Source organism: Colius striatus, chromosome Z (genome assembly GCF_028858725.1).
Source record: "Colius striatus isolate bColStr4 chromosome Z, bColStr4.1.hap1, whole genome shotgun sequence".
Taxonomy (NCBI): domain Eukaryota; kingdom Metazoa; phylum Chordata; class Aves; order Coliiformes; family Coliidae; genus Colius; species Colius striatus.
The window spans coordinates 43,057,573-43,076,555 of NC_084790.1; the positions used below are offsets into that span (position 1 = coordinate 43,057,573).

Here is an 18,983-nt window from a genome sequence, read left to right on the forward strand (position 1 = left end):
TAACCATCTTATTCTTCATATGTTTAGTGATAACATTCAGGATGAGCTGTGCCAACACTTTTCCAGGTATGGAGGTGAGGCTGACCAGCCTGTACTTTCCTGGTCGTCCTTCCTGCCCTTTTTGAAGACTGGAGTGACACTGGCCTTTCTCCAGTCCTCAGGCACCTCGCCTGTCCTCCATGATTGTTCAAAATGATAGAGAGAGGCTTAGCAACCACATCAGCCAGCTCCCTCAGCACTCTAGGGTGCATCCCATCAGGACCCATTAACTTATGAGCCTTAAGCTTGGCCAACAAGTCTTGAACCTCTTCCTTATCTATCAAAGGCAAGTCCTCTGCTGTCCAGAGGAATTACTGTGTGAAATTACTGTATGATGAGCACTAGAGGAGGGGGAAAAGGTAGATGTGGGTACAGGACAGTGAGTACTCACTAAACATGGATGGATTTGCTGTTGATTATGTGAAACTAGAATATTTCTAAGGCTTGCAACTTGGCATCATGGTCAGATTTGCCACGCCGGATCTTTTAGTGCTGTGCTCCGCTGTGGTGGAATATGTGGTGGCATGTCTTATTTTTGACATAGGCATAATTAAAAAATGTTTTTGTGATTTCCCAATGCTTTTGAGTTCAAATTCCTTGCTAAAAATGTGTGGGATTGCTGGAGCTGGGCAAAGGATATGAAAAAAAGGCTCCCTTATTCTTGGAAACAGTTGAACTATTTTGGCTGAAATGCATATTTTTCTGTTTTGTGTCCTTTTACAGATAGTGAGCCAGCATATGTAGAATATCAGCAGAAAATTTGAGCTTTGCCAAGTTGTAAGCAAAGAAAAACTGTATGCAGTGTTTGGTAAACCAAAAAGGCCTTTTCCTTATTATTTTTTTAATATAGAAGATTGTTCTTTCTCTGCTAGAAGTTTTGCACCCTTATAAGTGTTCTGTGCTTTAAGGGCATGGTTCTGCTCATCCTGTCTTGTCATTTTTCTCACTAACTCTCAAAAGAGGTCTGCAACACAATTTAATTTGCAGAAGAAGGATAGCAGCTCATATGTAAAGTCAGTGTGCATGTCAGCTGATGGTTGCTTTGTTTTGCACTGGATCTTCTGTTAAAATGGACTGTTAATTTTAATAAAAAGGTTTCATGTATTGATTCTTTTCTAGGCTGGAAGAGACTTTGCATGGTTCTCCCTACCTGGGGAGAACCATGGTTTTTGTTTTGTTCTTGTTATTGAACTACTTTTTCTTTTTCTGAGCAGTCCACAAAGTAGGAAAACCTGTTAGTACTTTTTATTTAGAGCAGTGTAATTAAGTTCAGTATTGACAGCTGCTCTGTGATGACATTGCTCTTTTTTCTTTTTGCTCAATTATTTTGCTGTTGTATGTATTTGAAATGATACTTCTTCCTCTATGATCTGGAAGCAATTCTTTCTTGACATATTGTTACCAATGTCAGTTTTTGTCTTATGTCAACTTTACTGGTTTTGTTACTGTATTGATGTGTTTGGTGAATCTAAGGAAGACACCATTTGTGAGTGAAAATTAAGAGGCAGGGTAAGGTAGGTGATATTGCTGTAGGAGTTTGCTACAGGACACCTGATCAGGAGGAGGATGTGGATGAGGCCTTCTACAAACAGTTGAGAGCTGCCTCACAGTCTCAGTTCCCGGTCCTCATGGGGGACTTAAACCGTCCTGATATTTGCTGGCAAAGCCACACAGCCAAGCACACGCAGTCCAGGAGAATCGAACCAACACAGAATGTTGTTGACAACTTTCTGTCACAAGTCCTTGCTGAACCTGGTACTGACAAATAAGGAGAGCCTGGTTGGGGATGTGAAAGTTGGAGGCAACCTCGGCTGCAGTGACTGTGACACGATAGAGTTCGAGATCCTGTGTGGAAGAGGCAGAACACAAAGCAGGACCGTGACCCTGGATTTCAGCTGAGCCGACTTTGGTGCCTTCAAAGACCTGCTTGGATGGATCTCATGGGATAAGATTCTAGATGGCAGAAGTGCCCAAGAGAGCTGCTTAGTCTTCGAGCACCACTTTCTCCAAGCCCAGCATCAGTGTGTCCCAACATGTAGGAAAGGAGGTAGGAGGCCTCCATGGATGAGCAAGGATCTGCTGGGACAACTCAGACCGAAAGCAGCCATCTATGAGAGGTGGAAACAGGGGCTGGCTTCTTGGGAAGAGTATGGCAATGTTGCCAGGGCATGCAGGGGTGCAACCAGGAAGGCTAGAGCCCATCTAGAATTAAAATTAGCCAGAAAAGTCAAGGAAAATAAGAAAGGGTTTTTCAGGTACATCAGCAGCAGAAGGATGGTGAGGGGGAATGTGGGCCCGCTGCTAAACGCTGAGGGTGCCCTGGTGACCGAGGATGCAGAGACGGCCGAAGTACTGAATGCCTTCTTTGCTTCAGTCTTTATAGCCAAGGCTGACCCTTGGGAAGCCCAGTGCAGCAAGGATATTAGGATGACCTGGACAGTAAAGGACTTGCACTGGGTGGAAGGGGAAGAGGTTGAAGACTTGTTGGCCAAGCTTAAGGCTCATAAGTCAGTGAGTCCTGATGGGATGCATCCGACAGTGCCAAGGGAACTGGCTGATGTGGTTACTAAGTCCTTGGCTTACCATTCCTCCCCTGTCACATGGTTCTGTTTAGGCACATCATCTTGTAGTGCACTTGGTTATTTTCCTTGGAGTTTTTGATGTTGATAATCATATTTGAAGCATGTTGGTTTTCTGCTACTGCTAGTCTCCTAGCTAATGAAGTACAGACTACATTAGTGTTTACCACAACTGTAAGCAGCATAATGATCACTAGTGTGTATGGAGTTGACAAAGCCTTTTCTCAGAGTAATTATCATTATTTTTCTTTATTTTTGAATGGAATTGTAGTTTTCTTTTAGTCATGACTTTGGGACTGACTTTTTTCTTTACTTTGGCATCTGTCTTAATTAAACACACACTTTATATTATTATATATATTTACATTATATTATCAATAATTATATTCTTAGCTTTAACAGTGTAACTTCTAGTATCTTATCAATGTTGCTATGGACTACATTATTTCTAGAATTTTATGATAAGATTTTCCCATCTGGATCTATTTTTAATTCTGTATCTACTGATGCAGAAGTCTTGGAACGGTTACTTAAAGGTTTTTGGTTTTAAGGCCACCAGTTGTGTAATTTATCTTTACTGCTTTGAGAATCAGCACTTACACCTGAGGTCATTAAGGTAGTAATAATTATCTTGTAATTACTTTGTTTCTTGTTTGTACACATTGTGCTACTGCTCTGTTTTTAGGAGCGTGTCACTGCGCAAATGTCTTCCTCATTTTTCTTTATATCCTTTTAAATTTTTTTTCTCCTGTTTTTCACTGTCATAGCCTCAAAGTTTATATAATGCTTTGTAAGACAGAGTGAAAATAATGTTTAATATGAGTTCTGGCAGAAACTGAGCACAAAGTGGGTTTTCTTTTTAAGATTAGTGTAAAACTTTTTTTTTTTGGTAGCAAAACCAAGAAATTCTTGTGGAAGGGGCCATACCATAGGGCAGGTATCCTACCTGTAGATCTCTGGTCAAACCTGATGACCTGTGACCTGGTGCATACCTGCTTCCTAGCACTTTCTGAACCTATGGGAAGAGGCAATGCCTTGTTTGGTCTGAAAACTGCTGGTGTACCTGGCAGGGAAACAGCACTTGCCTCTGACCTGGAGCCCTCCTGAGACCCAGGTTTGCATGGAGACCTGAAATTCCAGTTGCTCCTCAGATAAATCTGGGAATCTAATGTGAATCAGGGACAGTAACTAATTGCAGCAGTAGTAATGAGCACTTTTTGCTTATGAGCATAGTAGCTAGATCTACTTGTCCAGTAAGTAGGAATACTGGGCCCTAGGCCCCCATCTGCTGGAGGGGATCCAAAATCTCTGTTTTCTAAAGGCAGTTCTGCTTATTAGTCAAAGGAGTGGTCTGGGTTGCAACATATTTTGCCCTTTATGTTGAAGTTAGGCTGCTTTATGGACAGCAGCTGAGATGGTGAGGTGAGCTGGTTGAAAAAATGGGCCCAGAGGGTGGTGATTAGTGGCACAAAGTATAGTTGGAGGCCGGTGACTAATGGTGTACTCCAGGTGTCAACATGAGATCCTGTTCTGTTTATTATCATCACTAACAATCTTGATGATGGGGCAGACCATACCCTCTGAAGTTTGCTGATGATACAAAACTGTGAGGAGAGATTGGCCAGAAGATTGTATTGCTGTCCAAGAGGACCTTGGCAAGTTGGAGAAATGGGCTGACAGGAACCTAATGAAGTTCAGTAGAGAAGTGCCAAATCATGCACATAGGGAGGAACAACCCCAGATATCAGTACAGACAAGGAAGATGACCAGCTGGAGGGTAGCTTTGCAGAAAGGGCCCTGGAGGTCCCGGTGGACACCAGATAGATAGCACATGAGCCAGCAATGTGCCTTTGTGGCAGAGCAAGCTGTTGGTATACTGGGTGGGCTGCATTAGGAGAAGTGTAACCAGCAGGTAAAGGGAGGGGATTGTTCCCCTCTGCTCAGGGCTGGTGAGGCCATACTTGGAATACTATTTGCAGTTCTAGATTCCCCAGTGCAAGAGAAACATGGACATGGTGTAGAGCATCCAATGAATGTCCAAAATGATGATTAAGGGACTGGGGCATCTGTCATTTGGAAGCTGAGAGCTGGGACTTTTCAGCTTGGAGAAGACAAAGCTGAAGGGAGGATGCAAAGGGCGTAGAGCCAGGCTCCTTCTAGTGATGCCCAGTGACAGGACAAGAGGCAATGGGCACAAGCTGCAACAGGAAGATCCCTCTAAACATCAGGAAATAGCTTTTTACTGTGAAGTTGACTGAGCATTGGGGCAGGTTGACCAGAGAGATTGGAGGTCTTCAGAGGCTATCTGGACGTGGGCCTGGGTAGCTGGCTCTGGGTGACTGTGCTTGGGCAGAGTGTTTGGACCAAATTACCTCCTGAGGTTCCTTCCAATTTCAGCCACTCTGTTATTCTGTGACTCTTAACAGCAGTGCTTGAGGCAAGGCTGGTATTAAATTTCTGATGATTTTCCCCTAAAATCTTGGATTGAGCTGTACCTTTGGAAGAAATCATTCTACTTCATTTTTAGCTCACAGTTTTGCCTTTTTTTCCAAGGAGCAGTCCAAAGAGAGATGCCTTGCCTTGCCTTCAGAGTGTGCTCAAGGCAGTTTCCTGGGTTGCTTAGCTGAGATAAAAACAATGTGAATTCACCCTCTGTCAGATGGATGATGAACCTGGGACTGTTACCCAGTTCCTGAAAAATTGTTTTATTAGTTGGTGATGCACAAGAGATGCAGATCATTCCTTCTGCATCAGGCTTCCTTTTCAAAAGAGTTCACTCTGCTAAGTGAATCTGCTCTGAAGATGGCTAGGCAGGCTGGATTTAAAGTGGATGTAAATATTTCTTGTGAATTATTAACATGGTCCTTGAAAGCTGAATTTCTTAGGTGAATTGCACTCAGACAGATTTCAGGTGCACTTACCTCTCCTTTATAGGAAGCATATATACTTACCTTAGGAAAACTGCATCAAATTTCTCCCACGATGCAGAAAGTAACACTTAGAGCTATACTTTACTGGAACACAATTGAAAAATGCTGAATAGCGTTATTAATTAATACAAATGCTTTCAAAGTCTGATGGTGCATCTGTACTTGAAGTATATTAATGTTAATTTTATTTTTGATTTTATGACAGCATTTATGCCCGTAGTTACTGAAAAGGAAATGTTCAGCTGTTTGATTTGGATGTTTGTCCTGCTCTGCAGCTCTCTAACAGGTATGTTTCTTCATTATCAGTAGCTCCCTTGCTGTAAGAAAGCTTTCAAAGCAGTCAATTTAATAGGGCACAGGTTAAGTGCTGAAGTTGGAAGAGCAGGTAGTTCTGCACCCTTTCTGTCTTACCTCCCTCTCTGTCTCCTGGAGTGCATGTTTGTGTGGCTAGTTGTGAAGTGGTGAGGAATTTCGTCTGGATGGGGGACTATGTTATTTTTTGCCAAGCTTTTGTTTTACATTTGTATCTGTTTCCTTTTGGTTCACTAAGCAGGCACTTCTGGCATGCCAGTCGGGTAACAGCAGCGAAGTGACTGAGGGTTAAAAATGTTTCTTGTGATAACGGTGGGACTTTAAACTGATTAAGTTGAATAGCATAGGTTAGAAAAGGAAATCAGAAGGACAGGTTGAAATAATGACTTTATGACAGCCAGTGAAAGTTCATGTGCAATTTATCACATACGACTTAATGCACAATAGTAATTTATTATACAAAGGTCTTTATGTCTTAAATTGTATGGGCATTACATGGAAGAGGGAGGGTTAACATATGTCTGTAGAAGCTTGAACAATGTATCAAACAGTGCAGGTTATTGCTTGCAACTGATACATGATAAAATTTGTACTGTAGGGTATAAAACAACCACTAGTATGACTTTGAAACATAAAGAATTACTTTGAAGCAAAAAGGACCCAAAAACAAACATAGAAAGCAATTTACAGTTAATGCATCCAAAGACAGGAAAGAATTACCAGAAAGCAAGGAAGAAAGTTTGATACTTGATTTCCTTTCATTCCTGCATTCTAGCAAAGAAATTCTGTCCATAAAATTTGGGCCTCTTTCAGTTTTATTTAACAGATTTACTTAAGAAATTTGGCTTCAAGAAATAAATAAAAATAAATGTCTAGCTCCTTGCAGGACTGCAGTGGATGATTCTTGCACTGTTTCTAACTTTGTGGTGAATTAATTCATTGGGCCTACTGCCGTGTTTTTATTTTACGTGGATTTTGTATAGAGTTCCTGAAATGTATCTGTGCATGTAAATTCTGTAAGGGGTAAAAGTACCAATGAGATATTGAATTATATTGCAGCTTAGTTGTAAACTTTAAATCTATCAGTTTCATGTATTTCCTGATACTGTAATTAGTAGTCACAGAATCATAGAACAGTAGGGTTGGAAGAAACCTTTAGAGATCATCTAGTCCAATCCCCCTGCAGAAGCAGGTTCACCTAGATCAGGTTGCATAGGAACATGGTATTCATACCTTTTACAAATAGAAATATGGTTTTACAAATAGATTTATAAAACAGGAATCTATTTTCTTCATTTTCAGCTATTAAAAAAACATTTGAGTTGAAATTACTCCATTATTTCTGGGAAGGTATAGAAATGTCATTCTTGCATGGTAATGTTGTAGTTAATGTGAACTGAGTTTCCAAAGGGCAATATCTGATTTGAGCGATTAACTCAGCATTTTATTTGAACTCCATATGAAAAAAACCCTAATTAAATGATCTGTAGACAACAAAATAAGTTAGCATTTTCCCCCCAGTATTTTAAAAGGAATCAAGTTATGTGATATCTTTGATTTTGTTTTTAGATGAAAACTCTATCAGAGATGCTGACATTTTTCCTCCTTCTCCTGAAATTGAAAGAGGATCCACCCTGAAACTATTTTGCATTCTTGGAAAACGTTACACACCTCAGAGAAATGCAAGCCACATCATCTGGAAATTGAATCATGAATTGATTGCTCGGGAAAACTATAACATCGTGAATGAGACCGTGTCTAGTATAACCATCCATAATTTCACTTACAGCAAAGCTCATGTGAAATGTTTCACTAAATACTTGGGGAAGGAACAACTTTTGATTCATACTGAAGTTAAATCAGGCTGTAAGTAGAAATGTGGAAAAATATTTTTAACATTTTTCGATAACTTACAGTAAACTTTTTTTTTTTCTAAAGCAACTGGTTGGGTTTTTTTTAAGCTTGTGGAATTGAAAAACATCTGTATTCAAGTATCTTCTCTCTTTTCTTATTTTTTCCCCCTGAAACATGATGTTGTAGGCATTCCTTACTGACACTGGTACATAACCTGTATGAGCCTGGCTTTTGGCCAACTGAAATGAGTGGAGGTTTTCTATTGAGTTCAGAGGGTACTGGATCTGCCCCTCTGGTTATATCTTTTGCCTATCCAACTTCAACTTTCTCCAGGGAGGATTTCCTCTCTAATCCTCTGTTCAAAAGAAATGATAATTACAATCTCTTATGGAGAAGCTCGGAGGACAAATAATTATACAAATTCTCTATTTTATTGAATGGATGAAGTCCAGATTGTACTAATGTATTTGGGGCTCTCACTGTAGTAAAGAAACAATAAATGCAGAAAAATACATCTGTGGAATAAAAAGCAGCAGAAGGTATTGCCTGTCTGCAAAATTTAGTGTGCCGTCAGACTGCCAATAAAAGGTCGATCTTTTCAATGTTACATTAAGCGGGACAGAAAAGTATGGTTTTGGAGAGAAGGATTTTTCAACCAGATTATTTCAGTGGCTGTGGCTCTCTTCCTCTTGACTGCAGTTCCTTCTACTGAGTGAAGAAGTCTGGCTTTAACAAAGAAGTCTTTGAGGGTGTTACATTTTTGTGGATCACTGCAGACTCTAGAGATTGCAGAGGATCCTTTGTGCTGTCTTGCTTGTAAGACTTCAGTGCCCAGAATTAATGATCTCTTCAAGGTCATGTAGGTATGTTTCACAGGAAGCTGTCTTCTGTACTCTGAGGGTGTACAGGCTCCTCAGATTAAGGGTTTTCATAGGATATGTGGTTAGACATTCTGGGAAGGAACCAAGAGGAGTTTTATCTTTCAGAGAAGACTATTTTTCCTGAACTTCTAACTTTTCTGTGTTTTCCTCTTACTCTGTGGACTGGGCTTGAGCTACAGGTGTGTTACTGGGGAGTATGCTCACAGATTCAGGACAGTGCATATAATGGCTTGATACAAAATAGATAATGAATTACTGTAAAAATCTCTCAGGCTCTCTTAGTTAAATACTTGAGCAGTTATGAGGAGTTTTGAGGGCAGTAAGAAACTATAAAATTAAGTGCTCTGCAAGAGACCTAGTGATGTTTGCTATTATCTTGACCAACAGAATCAGTTGTACATTAAAGTTATTTGTTTTTAATGGATTTTTTTCTTATCGTGTGTCATTGTAGTTCCACCAGACACACCAAGAAATATTTCATGCGTTTATTACTTTGAAGTTGAACTTACCTGCACCTGGACTTCGGGAAGAGAAACAAATCTTACAACAAACTATACTCTTTACCGAAAAATGTAAGTATAGGATGTATTGAGAACTAAGTTGCTGGGGAGAGAGCACCAACTTCCTTTCCTGCATATCCTGACTTCTGTTTAAAGAAGGTCTGGAAACATCATGGGGCTCAGAATTATGACATTTCCTCAGTAAATTCAATTAATTTGGGGTTGGTAATGGTTGAAACAAATTGCAATCTGGTACTTTTTTAGTACACCGAATAAAGGAAATGAGCACTCTCAACCCAGTGTTTACTAGGGAAATGCTTACATTGGAACTGACGTTTCACTTATTTCCTTGAAATAAAAACACTAATTAGATCAAAAGCTGAGTTCAAATGGTGAATGGAGTGTAACTAACAGGCATTGTTTCGGATGGGTGAAAAACAGATAACTTCCTCCTCTACTTGAAACAATTTCCAGTTAAAACTAGTAAAGCCCCTGTTATTCTGCTTTTCACCAGTAGGGTTAAACCTAGAGACCTTAGGAGTTCCAAGGTTTCAGTGGAAGAATCCAGAGTTAATTGTGCTTTTTGGATTACTTATATCTGGGGATGTTATTTAGAAATACAAATTATGTAGTCTTAGGCATTTTAGTGTTTTTGTGACCTCATTATAGAGGCATAAATACTTGATTAATCCAATTTCTCTTTAGTTTAAGATATTGATTAGGAGCTTACTTTTTCATAGGTTACTGGGGAAATAGTGAAATCAGTGCTGTTCTAAAGCAGATCTCAGATACTATTTCATATGTGATAGCACAGAATTTTCCGCAAATATACGTGCCAGTCTGCTTTTTTTAATAGTACTCTTGTAGTGCTCCTTTTCTGCTTGAACAAGATGCTAGGTAATATAATTTCATGAAGAGTTCTCTAAAATGTCTAAAATTGTTCTTGAACTTGGAGGAACTCAGACTTTAAAGGAGATATTTTCTCATTGTAAGTTATGCTAACATATGGGATCTTTTTAATTTAAATGATAGGACAGGAAAATATCTTTAGTTTTGTCTCCCATTTTAAGTTTCCATCTTCATTAAGACAGAACTTTCTGACTCTTTCTAGTGTTTCTACATTTTATAACTTAGCTGAATTTGTAATCTATAGAACAGCTGTTGAAAATATTTAACTATTGTTCCTTACTGTAACAGTGCAAGTTCTTCTTTCACCACACAGTAACTTGGCTTGCAGAACTATTTCCAATAAAACCTAACCATTAATTTTAATCTACAAAACTTCCCAACTGAGTTTACCATAGGATTGCAAAAGCACTGATACAAGGGGGCAGAGAGCTGTGGATGGAAATAGCTGTCTCTGCATGTAGGGAAGGTAGGACTGCATCCCTTCACAGCAGTGTGGGCTTGCACCAGCTTAGAGGTGTTCATGAAATACCAGCCTCAGACTGGTTTGTGAGCTACACTAATCATCTGTTTGCTTAATGCATAATATGGAAGATTTAACATGTGCCCCGTATACGAGTTTTTATTTGTTGAAGAATTGATCTCTGGGTTGGTAAAATGATACAAATTTTGTTACTTTTGCATCGAACACTGATTATTATGAAAGTACATGCTGTAAAGACATATGTCTTCTTTCAGGAAAATCTATCAGATTTCTATTACCTTGTAATAGCTTGGCAGTGGTACAGTTTCTTTTCCCTTTTCCATGTCTAGAAGATGAATAAAAACTTGTTATCACATAGTTCCACATGGCAGATGCTACTAGCTATGTCTTTATTTTTAAAGGAAGACTTGTGTGGAGTTACAGGATTTCACTTCTTTTTGAATTTGTAATCTAAAATAATAATAGGATGTGGTTCCCCCATTAAGACATTTTTACTCTTGATTACTGCTCCTGGAAAGTTACCTTATTAGTTGCAACTAAAACTAATTGAGCCTGTGCCTGTGAAGGCTATTTGTAGGCTTTTGCAGGGGCAGTGCAATTGAGGTAGAGTATTCCTTGGCACAAATATATCATCTAAGGAGATATTCACTGGTAAAAATGCCCTATAACCTCATAAACCTAGAAACAATTGAATGGTAACCCAGTTATCAGTTTGAGTTATATTAAGAAAATCTGATTTATAGCTCCTTTTTTCTTTTTTTAGGATACCAGAAGAAAGGATGACTTTTCCAAAAACAGAGGCCTCCTGCCAAAGCAAAACAGAGTCATGTTCGTTTTATTATCCAGATACTCCGTATAGTAGTTCTTTTTGTTTTCAGGTGAAAGCGGAAAATGTTTTGGGTAAAGCTTCATCAGACTGTGTTCCTATACCTATGGAAAAAATAGGTAATTTAAAAAAGAGGGTTAAATAAAACAATGTATTTTGAGCTGACCGCATCCTCCACAATTCTTTTTCACTCGCTGTAAGAGTACAGGTTAGAGAACTCTGAAACAAATTGTGTAATCAAAGTTGGTTTTACACAGAAGAAAATGATGGGGTTTTTTTGCAATATCACAGTTGAGAAACAATTGTTTGTGTTTCAATTAGTTTTAAACTGGTTTCAGTTTTGAAGTACCATCTAATTTTAATTGTTAGCTAAAATTGTAAAGTCTCTGAAATTACATTTAGAGTTTAATAAAATGTTTCATCCTTCCAAATATTTTTCATAAAAATTTGAATGCTTCCGAATCAAAGCAAGTCTCTTGATATGTTTTAATTTGTGACCTTTCCATGTAAAATTCTTCAATCTGGTTGGTGATACAGCAGCAATTTCTTTCACTTAGTGAGAGGTGTTGAAAAATAATGGTGTGCTGTAATCATACTGTAAAATGGCTAACTACAGCATTATGAATGAAGTTTTTAATTCTTAACAAGGCCGTATAATAAAACCTTTGTGAAACTTGGACTTCTATATTTGCAGTGGTACTAGATGTCAGCACGATATCTGGCTGTAAATGTATAGTCGTATTATCATTTCTACAGATCTGCCCATCACATACTTTCTGGTTAGGAATGTTTGAAAAACACCAGTTCTGTGATTCCCAGGATCAGCAATAACATTTTGTCTCTCTTTTCTCCCTCTGTATTGTGCTGCATTTTCAGTTTCTTTTGGTGTAGTTCATCGACCCCCCCCGTCAACTGAGTATTTTTGTTGCAGCGCTACTCAACTCTTCATCTATGCACTCTTTTCCTCCTTTTGTTCAAATCTGCTGTGGCTCTTTACCCCTTTCCATACCCTCTGTACCAGCCACCTCTTAGTACTAATCCATTCTTTTCCCATCGTCTCCTTCACGCTTCCCCCCCCAAAATCCTGTTCATCTGAATTCTTCCTGCATCTGCAGCTCAGACTTGACTTTGGCACTGCAGCTCCACTTTGTTTCTTTTCCCTGCTGTTGCCTCTGAGAAGCATTTTTCAGTTGCCGTACAAATGAAAGAAATCTGCACATCTGTTTGAGAGTAGGTTTGCCAGCAGTAAATAAGTGATGTATTCAGTCTCATCAGTTATGTGTGCAGCCTCTATAGAGAACTTCCCACATGTTAGAGTTATGCCTGTAAAACGTTGCATGAATGCTCTGATAGGGTATCTGTTGTTGGGATAGTAATTAAACTTCTCGGAATACATAGATGAAGGAGCTCTGAACTTTTGCAGAAGCATTTACCCCTGTTAATGGTTTTGTTTCTCTATTCTAGAGAAATTTGAACCTCCTGAAATACTTTCAGTTAAAAAAATCACTGGTATAAGGCAGTTGCTTACAGTGACTTGGAAAATGCCTGAGAAGATTGTCCCTTCACAAGACTTAAATTGCCAGGTTCAATACAGAAACATGTATTCAAACTCTTTGGTAAGCTACTTAAATTTTTTTAATGAATGTTAGTTTATTTGTGACTATTTTCTTAATGTTATAAAAAGCCAAATGTAAGAAAAAGGTAGTTGGAAATAATGATTAAAACCTTGGTTTAGTGGAATATGAGTAGATATGCTTGATCTTAAGATTGTTGTTTTGTTGTCTATTGTTCTCTTGCTTTTGGTCAATGTCTACCGTACATCTGAATCTATTTCTATGTAAGGCTGAGCAATGATCTTAGACTGTGGCATTGCACACACAGTCAAAATACTTTGGTTTTCTGTCCCATTCTGATGTTGCAAACAGCATTTTCTCCCAGCCACAGTAGTTTAGTCAGATTAAGGTGGACTAGTGGTACATTAGTTTTCAAGTGAAGTATAAATTTTGCAAGGTGGAAAATAAGAAAAGTTATTGTTCTGAGTTTGTCTTTCTCACAGGTTATTGTTCTGAGTTTGTCTTTCCCACACTTAATTGGAACTGTTACAGAAAAAAGAGCGTTTAGTATTTTTTTTATTTGCAGATAACATTCAAGTGCAGAAAGAATCCTATTTGCAGTCTTACTGTTTCCTCTTCCAAATTTAAGAATGGCCCAGATTGCATGGCTTGGCTTTTTTAAGTTTGTTAAACTGAGATATCTGCCTTGACCTTTCTATTTTGGACATTAAACCTGTAGTTCTGGGAGAGGAGGATTAATCAGGGTAACTAAGAGTAGAACACAAAGCCTTTAAAAAAGAGTTCCTGGTAGAAAAGATGTTTCTCATTAGCATCTTCCTCACAGTCTTATGGCAAGGGGAGGCATTTTTACTGTAGTCATGACATATTAGTCATTGGATTCAGTATAGGATATAGTATTTGGGGTGATCTGATGGGCAGGATGGCTCATGTGTACCTGGGATATTAGAAACTGAACTAATATTTATTTAAAAGGCGCATTCAAGACTCAAGACGCTAGTGTCTTTGTGATGCTTACATGCATATGAGATCCTTCCCAAATGTTGAATACATTCATGGTTTTTTGAAGTTACAACATTATTGTGTACTGTGTCTATCTGTCAGCACCTGCATAAGAAATCATATATCTACATTGTTGCTATCAGGTACAGTTTATATCCATTTTCATCCTCAGAACTTATGTATATTTTTCACAGACATTCTAGAGAAAAAATAGTAGCCATGATCAGTAAAGACCAGTAAGTCTAGTTCTGTAGGCTCTTAGACAGGCATGATTCATAATTTTGTCTTTATATAAAATAAAATATGGAGCAAATGACAGATATTTTCTTGTCCTTTTAAGCCTTCCTACCAAAACAATCTAAATAGTTTGCTGTGAACTGTTTTTACTGAGTGAAAACCAAATGACCTATTTCAATATTGTTAACAACCTTTTGACGAGCCACTAAAAGCCAGTCCAGGGTGTATGCTTATGTCAGTTGCTGCAGCAGGTCGATAATAGTTTTGAAGCCCTTCTTATTGCAGGTTGGTTAAAGTCTGTCACTTACAAGTGGTTTGTAGATCCCTGAATTCATTCTCATCGAGCAGTATTGTATTTTTGACAATGAGTTTCTTGAGATCAGAATGGATTAAAATTTCAGGTTTCTTTGGGCAGCGTGCTTTCCAGTATGGTGTTCAGAGGAGAGGGTATGTGCGTGTTGATTTGTTACAGATTGGTTTACTTTTCATTGGAAGGTTCAGCTGGTGGAACACAAGAATTTCTTCACAGGTTTTTGTCTCTGTTGTGTAAATTTACATGATGTTACTGCTTCAATTTGATTCCCAAGAGACTGTCTTCCTTATTCTAAAACTTACCTTTGTTGACTTTATTAAGAGTTTGGCTAGCTTGAACATTTATTGTAGTGTCTTTCAGTTATCTGAAATTTGAGAGGAAGATAATTATTAATTATTGATTAAGTCTTGCAATTTGGAAGGGAAGACATTCATGTTGGTGTAGTGATGATATAAATCCTTCTGTGCACAACTGCTTGAATCTTTTTGTAGTTCCCGTTGTTTTCTTTTACTTCTTGTCAGTCCAGCTGAGTTGATACATTAGCTGAAATTTCTGGGTTTCATGTCATCTTTCACCTTTTATTTTATCACAACAATCTAGCATCTGACTTCCATCAGTGAGATGAGTGGGCTTCTTTTAAGATGAGGAAATGACTCACTTATTGAAGAAGATACGGCATCAATCGTTGCTCATACTTATATCTTCCTTCACCACTTAAAGGCTCTATCTTATTTTTTTACCTCTTGGTACCAGAATTTTCTGTGTTTTCTTTTTGGTCTTTTGATTTTTTTTTTTTTTAATCATATGCTGATAATCTTTGGGATGGCTTACAGCCATGCTGTTATACGGATAAGAGCTAGAAGACACTGTAAACACACTCACCAGGAATGCTCCTGCTGTGAGCTGGAGCTATATCCAGGATGTTGTGGTGTTACTGACTTTAGAAATACCAGGTTGCTTCCTGCTGGTGTGCAGTCATCTAGCACCTCATATGCCAGCACAGCTGGTCTAGAGTTGTGTGTGAGCTGGACACAATTCAAGCCACAGGTTGGTCAATACAAACCTAGTTTTGGCTACAGTTTTTTAGACCCCAGAGTTTACAGGAAGAGTGGATATACTACACAAAAAAATGAAATGTAAAAGTCATTTTGAGCTTCAGAGAAGTAAGGTGGGAAATATGAAAACCGCACCTTTTGTGGCTTTTTTTAAAAGCTAGGTCATATGTCCTCATGCAATTTTATAGCAAATAATCTTTCTTCGTGTGTCTGCTTTCAGGAGTTTGTCACTGTCGCACTGAATTCTGCAGAGAAAACAGGCTCATGTAATCTCACAGGTCTGTGGGATTCCACAGAATATTCAGTTGCCGTTCGGTGTGTCAGTATTATGTCAAAGCTCTGGAGTGAGTGGAGTAGAGGGATAACAGCAAGAACAGAAGAGAAAGGTGGGCTAACTGTTTAGAAAGTTTTTCTTTGGTTATACTTTGGGATGTTGGGATTTAATAATGCTAAACTGTATTTTCAGCATATTGTTAGTCTATTGAACTTAGAATTCCATTGTTTAAACAGAATGTATATTTTGTTTAAATATGAAGGAGAGAACTGAAAGACAAGAGCAAGGAGTGGAGGCGATTTGATAGATGATACAAGCAACATAGGGCTAAGGAAAAGAATGAGTGAATAAACAGACAGTGAAAATTGAGAGTATAGATGAAGACTGAACATTGCTTAAGCAGGATAGTAGCAGAAATGTAGGGTAGCAAGTATGTCCAATAAAATGAGTTATAAGTAGAGAAATTAAATTGCCACTTATAAAACAAGATCATGAAATCTCTAGAACTGAAAAAAGAAAGTAGAAGGAAATTTATGAAGAGAGACACTGTACTGATTACGAGAAAAGGCATAACATTACACAAGGGAAAACTTTTTAATAAGGTACCCTAAGACTAGTTCTCAAGTGTTTTGATTTTTTAAAACCATCTTATACTCTTTTTTTAAATAAAAAAAATTCAATATGTTTTTGTGTCTTTAAACAGCACCTTCAGAAAAGGTGGATTTGTGGAGGGTAATTGGCTCTTCACATTCAGATGGAAACAGATGTGTACATCTTATGTGGAAGGTATATACCCTTTTTGTGAATTGATCATCATGTTGCTAATCATTGCTAGTGGATAATCATATCAACACAGCTGTTGTGTTAAGTATTTTGGTGTTGCAGAACATAAAACTGTCAGTTTGTAATCTATGCAGAAAGGAAAGTTTCAATTGTGTTCAGATGACTGGAAAATCTAACTGAAAGTCCTTACAACTGCCCTTACCAAATAATCTGCCTTACCAAAGCTGTATTTCAATTCATTTTAATCTTCTAGTAGAATGACCGGAGGCTCTTTGCATTTCAAATCTCTGAATTTGACTTTTGAACATTCCCTTCAATGACTGTCCTGAAAATGGGACTAAAGAAAGTACTTTGCTTTTCTAAATGTCCTATAATAATTTTGTCATTTCATCTGGACTCTTTAATATAGTATACACTTTTGAATATACAAATAAAACTGTGAAACAATTACTACTGCATATTTTTTTAATAGCCACTAAACAGCTTTCCAGCCTCTGGGAGAATTCTAGGCTACAAAATACAGTATTCTCCAGAAAACAATGTTGTACTGAAGACGACAAACATCTCTACTGGTAACAAAACTATTTTACATTTGAATAAAGAGGCATATATAGTATCTGTTGCTGCCTATAACTCTGCTGGAAATTCTCCTGAAGCTATCTTGAGGATTCCATCCACTGATGAAAAAAGTAAGATTTCTCAATATTGTGATATATTTTTTTGTGATTAACAAAAACATGATCTTCCTGATACCTATTTAAATTCTGTTATAATGGAAAGAAAATTGTGCCGAGGACTTTTGTCATAGGCCTATATCTGCAGAACTATGCTGTGTACAAAGCTGTGTAGTCCATTAAATTTTAAAATAACAGTATTATCTGACTGTCATGTTTTTAGATGATATATCATGTTTTTGTTATTGATAATTATTGTAGGGGTTTTTGTTTTGAGATACTATTAACGTAGCAGCACTTTTCTGACAGCATCTTAACATTTCTATTTTATTACTGTCTGGGTTTTTTTTTTTCCATTTTGAATTTTTTTCGACCTCTTTATAGAATCTCACCCAATTGTGTCACATCCCTCTCCTAGGTCATAAAATTGGTTACAACAGGGCATTATTGCAGTTTATTTAACAACATCATTCAAAGATGTGTTTAAGAGAAGTGCTTAAGATGCATTTGTGGAAGCAGAGAGAAAGATTGTGTTTATTCTCATCTCATATGCATTCCCAGAGTACCCTATCCCACCCACTGCCATAGTCAGGAAGCTGGTCTGCTCTAGAACTATAGTTGTGCTCTTTGTCTCCTACGTTTAATTCTGATATCTCTATGCGCCTTATATTGCAACATCCTGCTGCCTACCCACAATTGAGAAGAGAGGCTACATATAACTCACTTGAATCACTTCTCCTGCATCGGTTGTTCACAAAAGTGCAAGTATCCCTCTGGAATTGCTCAATCAAATTCTGGTCTGGTCAGAAAACTGGATATATAGACATGATGTCGTCTTGTCCTGGAGGTTGCTGACTACCACTCTGTCCACTTTTGTATCCCACAATAAACATTTTTCTGTTGGGTTTGGCTTTTTTTTTGTCCTCATACTGTGATTTGGGTTTTTTCCCTACATGTATTTCTTTTCCCTCTGCTTCACCAAGTCTTTTTTCCCTCTGCTTTGTCTGGTTGGGTTTTCACTCAGACCTTTCATTATCTTAGACCAGAAGGCTGTGCTGCCATTCACGGGATCTCATCTGGCTTGAGAGTTAGTCAGAGAGGAACCTCATGAGGTTCGACAAGGACAAGTGCAGAGTCCTGTATCTGCCCTGGTGAGGCCTCGTCTGGAGTCCTGTGTCCAGTTCTGGGCTCCTCAGCTCAAGAGGGACAGAGAACTTCTGGAGAGTCCAGTGCAGAGCCACCAAGATGATCAGGGGACCTGAGCATTTTCCTTATGAGGAAAGGCTGTGAGAACTGGGACTGTTTAGTCTAGAAAAGAGGAGACTGAGGGGGGATCTTATTAATATTTACAAGTATCTAAATGGTGGATATCAGGAGGTTGGGACATCCCTTTTTTTCTATAGTATCAAGCAACAGGACAAGGGGTAATGGGATGAAACTGGAACACAAAAAGTTCCACTTAAATATAGAAAAAGCTATTTCACTGTTCAGGTGAGGGAGCAGTGGCACAGGCTGCCCAGAGGGGTTGCGGAGTCTCCTTCCTTGGAGGTCTTCAAGACCCGCTTGGACACATTCCTGTGTGACCTGATCTAGGTGAACCTGCTTCTGCAGGAGGGTTGGACTAGATGATCTCTAAAGGTCCCTTCCAACCCTACCATTGTATGATTCTATGATATCTATTCTGAGGGGTCATGGTTCTCTTTTGCTTCATTGTCATTCATGACCTCACTGGCTTGATTTACTGTTTTCCAGTTGCATTTGTT

General features: G+C 38.4%; 1 protein-coding gene across 2 annotated transcripts in view; it reads left to right on the forward strand.

Annotated features, from left to right (window-relative positions):
• Positions 1–18,983, forward strand: part of IL31RA (interleukin 31 receptor A) — a 46,064-nt gene that overhangs the window by 6,570 nt on the left and 20,511 nt on the right. For both annotated transcript variants that reach the window (XM_062018992.1, XM_062018993.1), the window contains exons 2-9: positions 5,754–5,834; positions 7,430–7,726; positions 9,047–9,167; positions 11,249–11,430; positions 12,776–12,927; positions 15,710–15,875; positions 16,467–16,549; positions 17,019–17,235. In XM_062018992.1, the coding sequence (XP_061874976.1) occupies positions 5,759–5,834; positions 7,430–7,726; positions 9,047–9,167; positions 11,249–11,430; positions 12,776–12,927; positions 15,710–15,875; positions 16,467–16,549; positions 17,019–17,235 (1,294 nt within the window). In that variant the 5' untranslated portion in view covers positions 5,754–5,758. The remainder of the gene's footprint in view (positions 1–5,753; positions 5,835–7,429; positions 7,727–9,046; positions 9,168–11,248; positions 11,431–12,775; positions 12,928–15,709; positions 15,876–16,466; positions 16,550–17,018; positions 17,236–18,983) is intronic.